Source organism: Pagrus major, chromosome 4 (assembly GCF_040436345.1).
Source record: "Pagrus major chromosome 4, Pma_NU_1.0".
NCBI classification, from domain to species: domain Eukaryota; kingdom Metazoa; phylum Chordata; class Actinopteri; order Spariformes; family Sparidae; genus Pagrus; species Pagrus major.
The window spans coordinates 39,757,076-39,762,075 of record NC_133218.1 but is presented as its reverse complement, the minus strand read 5'-3'; the positions used below and the strand labels follow the sequence as shown (position 1 = coordinate 39,762,075).

The following is a 5,000-nucleotide window of genomic DNA, read 5'->3' as shown; positions in this document are numbered from 1 at the left end:
CACACACACACACACACACACACACACACACAGATGTTATCTTGCTCCTGATAATAAATCTGCTGTATTATTTTAATGAGACCTCACATGTTGCAGCGCAGCTCGTCCCAGTGTCGACTGGACCTGCTGTGTGTGAGAAACCAGTCTGAACCAGCTGATGATGTCCTCAGATTCTCTGACTGTAATGAACTCATTAACTCGAGGACTCGTCGTCACCACGTGGTTTTAATGAAGCAGCTGACTGATGAAGATTTTAAACACCGAGCTGCTGTTCAGCTTCAGTCTCATGTTCTGATCCGGACTGTCAGAGTCTCTGTGGACTGATTGGAGCTTATTCAGATCACCTGTTGTTCAGGTGTGCAGACTGACCCCTGATTAATGACGGAGAGCAGCTTGGGTCGTTACCCTCACAGCCAATCAGAGTGTGAGGACGGCCTCTCATGAAGGCTGAAGACAGGTCATGAAGGACACACCTGGGTCCCTGCAGCAGTTGAGACTGTCAGGACTCAACACAGCTGGTGTCGTCTGTGTAAGAAGATAAATCCAGATCCAGTTATTTCAACACATACACAAATGTCATGAATTCTTTATGTGGCTCAGCAACAGCCAGAAGGATCAAACTATCAGAAACTGATCAGGTTTTGTTGTTTATTGATAAACAGGTAAAATCAGCTGACACATGAAAAACAAATCACAAACATCTGAGACGTCTTCAGCCAAATATCCTGAATGTCACCGGACAGACTGCAGGTGGAGATCAAAATAACCTGTGAAACGGTGACGGTTGTTTTTAAGACAAACAGCCGAGATAAAACGTGTTGATCAGTTTGGTGCCTGCTAACTGTTTCCCTGTTTCCAGTCTTTATGCTAAGCTAAGCTAACTGGCTGCTAGCTGTAAGCCTGGATTAGTCTGACTGAGAGGAGGAGTTCACTAAAGCTTGAACTGCTCCTTTAACACGACAAAACCCTGAGCTGCAGTGTGCAGCGAGGCCGCCAGGGGGCGCTACACAAACAACAGATGCTGGAGGCAGCTGATTGCCTGAAAGTGAAATCGTCAAAAGTGTCAAAAATGCTGTGAAAAAAGAACTTTATTTAAAAAAAAATATATCAATAAATAAAAATAAACAAGTTTAATGATGACATCATATTTTAAGTTTATGTAGTTGAATTATTGTTTTAACTCATTGGTTTAATTATATAATTATAAGTTTAATATACTTCACTGTAAACTTTAATCACACGATTAATTTATGTAACTTTATGGATTGAATATTAACGAACGGATTGATTATTAATTAATTGATTGAATATTAATGAACGGATTGAATATTAATGTATGGATGGAATATTGGTTCTTTAAGGTCCACAGATGTCAGACAGTGACAGAACAGAACCTGCATGCTGAGTGTTCGCATTAGCTTTAGCATGACTGTGATTTAGCAGCATATTCGAGGTTACTGCTACTGCTGCAGAGATGTGAGGTGGTGGAACAGACAGGAAGTGATGTCAGCACTCCGTCCCTTTGGCCCTGAGTTACCATGGAGACCAGCAGGACGCAGAAGAGGAAAACAACTGGGAGCGTCTCCACAGGAACACCAGCTGAGACACAAACACACTGAAGATCTTCAGTGAAGTTTGCAGGTCCAAATTCATTCAGGTGGAGACAGACAGACAGACAGACAGACAGACGGACAGACAGGCAGACAGACGGACAGACAGGCAGGCGGACAGGCAGATGGACAGACAGACAGACAGACAGACGCTCACCTTTGGCATTTAAATTAAAAAGTCATCTTCAAAACCAATAAATTATCACAGATACAAAACAACTTAAAGTTCAATAAAATAAACGTTGTGCAGGTGATTGTAGAAGATAAAAGAGTCGGCTCAGGTTACACCTCCATCCAGGAGGCTACACCTGAGCCCAGTGACGCCCGAGAGGCTGGTCTGGACCCGGGCCTGGAGCTGGTCGGCCTCCTGCCCAGACTGAGGTCTCCGTCCCAGGGCTCTGGGGCCTCTCTGCTGGCCCGGCTGACAAACACGGTCGGAGGATGGGTGGAGGCCATCTCAAACCTCAGCTCCGCAGTGCTCTTATTTGTGCGGGAGGAGGAGGCCTTCCTCTTAGTTCTGGGCTGGGGGGAGGGCGGGGGGAAGGCGGGAATGACTCTGTGTGAAGACGTGGAGGCGTCTCCCACAGCAGCAGAGGACGATGAGCCCAGTTTGGCCAACACGACCGGGATCTCCTCCAGAGACTCTGCAGAGTCAGAGTGGTACTCAGCCGGAGGGGCCGCTGCCTGGACGGCGGGGGCCAGGGGGGGCAGGGAGGCCCTCAGAGGGAATGCTGGGAAGGGAAGCCGCTGACCCAGAGACACAGTGGACACACTGCTGGGATCTGCAGGAGGACAGCACACAGACACAGAGTCAGGTGGCTCTGAGCTCATGAACTTCTGAGAGAAGCTGCAGCACAGAAGAGCAGTAACACCAGTGGATGTCCTTCACTTTCTGTCTTTGGAGAGGTTGACACTGAGCTTTATCTGCCCCCATTCACCCTGAGTTATTAAACAGGGGTCCAGTGGTCTCTATGTGGTGGTCAAACTACATTTTAAAGATTAATTTTCCATCTTTATAAATCAGAGACTGTGATGAGAGTCTTCCAGTAGTTTCGTACAGTGTTTACAGGTGAAGGAGGACTAATGTCCTGAACCACAGAGATGTTAAACTGTCTTACAGATGAAGCAGATTTACTCCAGCTAATTTCACATCCTGAACTCTGACTAAAAGGACTGAACATGTTTAGAAGTTGTGGAGGAGGCTGAGACAGATCCTGAACACACAGTAATACATCATCTGCATACAGACAGATGGGGAGTTATGGTGTTGTGTGTTAAAGCGACTGTCTTTGTTTGCAGGTGGTGACTCTGCTGCAGTTCACTTTCTAAATGTTTGCTGTCCCACTGGATGATAATTTGTTTTCTTTTTGGTGTTTTCCATCCTGTACTGATGCTCTGCATTGATGACACTGAAACCACCATCTTGTTAAAAAGGGTAAATGAAATAAACTCTTAATAACTGATGGAGATTTCCTGGAAAATTTCTCTTGTGTGTATTGTACTGAAATAGTTGAAGTTCTGTGTACACGTTTTTAACAATGTGTAATTAACACATGATTTAGCCTCTGTTTTCTTCATCAGAATATTACCCAATTAATGTACAGTTTGGCTAAGATATGACATTCTTCTTCTAATATAATAGCAGTCAACATATATCTGTCTGATATACTTTAAATGTTCTGATGATTTTCTTGCCTCATGTGCAAGTTCTGCACATGAGGCAAGAAAATCATCAGAACATTTACACAAGCTGAGACAAAATGAGACACATCATTTTAAATTCAGCTTTTCATAGTTAAATGTGAAGAGTTCAGTTTCTTCTCCTCTCTGTTGTTTCCCCTCCAGCTTCATCCATGTCTGCTCTCTGCTGAGGTTCAATGAACACTGGCCAACAACACCACCTCAGTGTATTAGTGTGTGTGTGTGTGTGTGTGTGTGTGTGTGTGTGTGTGTGTGTGTGTACCGGGGGGCAGGGCTGTACTCAGGCGGCGCTCTCTGGTCACTTCTGCTGGAACTTTACGGATCTTCTTCTTCTTTTTCTGTGAAAACACAGTTTGTGTCTCTGTTACAAAGAGCCTGAATGTGTCCTGAGTGTCTTGTGCTGTCTGTCTCATGTGTAGCACTCCAATGAGTTTTACTGTTGGTTTAAACTAATAGGGCTGCTGCTCATAATCCAATCAGAATGGAGCATTCTGATCAGAAGACAAACTGAAGATAAACGTGTGTGTGTGTGTGTGTGTGTGTGTGTGTGTTCAGGTTGGACTCCGAAGAAGTGAAGCAAAGAGACAGAACAATGTCTGAAGGATTGATGGTCTGACTCCAAACGTCTGGACTCTGCACCTGTAGGCCTGTAGGCCTGTAGACCTGTAGGCCTGTAGACATGTAGACCTGTAGGCCTGTAGGCCTGTAGACCTGTAGGCCTGTAGACATGTGGACCTGTAGACATGTAGGCCTGTAGACTTGTAGACATGTAGGCCTGTTGACATGTGGACCTGCAGACATGTAGGCCTGTAGACTTGTAGACATGTAGGCCTGTAGACCTGTAGACATGTAGGCCTGTAGACATGTGGACCTGTAGACATGTAGGCCTGTAGACATGTAGACATGTAGGCCTGTAGACTTGTAGACATGTAGGCCTGTAGACATGTAGGCCTGTAGACATGTAGACATGTAGGCCTGTAGACTTGTAGACATGTAGGCCTGTAGACTTGTAGACATGTAGGCCTGTAGACTTGTGGACCTGTAGACATGTAGGCCTGTAGACTTGTAGGCCTGTAGACATGTAGACATGTAGGCCTGTAGACTTGTAGACATGTAGGCCTGTAGACCTGTAGACATGTAGGCCTGTAGACATGTGGACCTGTAGACATGTAGACATGTAGGCCTGTAGACATGTAGACATGTAGGCCTGTAGACATGTGGACCTGTAGACATGTAGGCCTGTAGACATGTAGACATGTAGGCCTGTAGACTTGTAGACATGTAGGCCTGTAGACTTGTAGACATGTAGGCCTGTAGACTTGTAGGCCTGTAGACTTGTAGACATGTAGGCCTGTAGACTTGTAGACATGTAGGCCTGTAGACCTGTAGACATGTAGGCCTGTAGACATGTGGACCTGTAGACATGTAGACATGTAGGCCTGTAGACATGTAGACATGTAGGCCTGTAGACATGTGGACCTGTAGACATGTAGGCCTGTAGACATGTAGACATGTAGGCCTGTAGACTTGTAGACATGTAGGCCTGTAGACTTGTAGACATGTAGGCCTGTAGACATGTAGACCTGTAGACATGTATGCCTGTAGACCTGTAGGCCTGTAGACATGTATGCCTGTAGACTTGTAGACCTGTAGACCTGTAGGCCTGTAGACATGTGGACCTGTAGACAT

The 5,000-nt window shown here is 45.6% G+C and overlaps 2 protein-coding genes across 6 annotated transcripts in view; both read right to left on the bottom strand.

The window, feature by feature from the left end:
- tppp3 (tubulin polymerization-promoting protein family member 3) overlaps positions 1-574 on the bottom strand; it is a 10,860-nt gene extending 10,286 nt beyond the window's left edge. For 3 of the 4 annotated variants that reach the window (XM_073465110.1, XM_073465111.1, XM_073465112.1), the window contains exon 1: positions 88-363. In XM_073465110.1, coding sequence (XP_073321211.1) covers positions 88-194 — 107 coding nt within the window. In that variant the 5' untranslated portion in view covers positions 195-363. The other variant, XM_073465113.1, reaches the window with a different exon arrangement.
- Positions 575-634: 60 nt separating this feature from the next.
- zdhhc1 (zDHHC palmitoyltransferase 1) overlaps positions 635-5,000 on the bottom strand; it is a 19,037-nt gene continuing 14,671 nt past the window's right edge. For both annotated transcript variants that reach the window (XM_073465108.1, XM_073465109.1), the window contains exons 10-11: positions 3,574-3,649; positions 635-2,392 (exon numbers count right to left, since the gene is read on the bottom strand). In XM_073465108.1, coding sequence (XP_073321209.1) covers positions 1,893-2,392; positions 3,574-3,649 — 576 coding nt within the window. In that variant the 3' untranslated portion in view covers positions 635-1,892. The remainder of the gene's footprint in view (positions 2,393-3,573; positions 3,650-5,000) is intronic.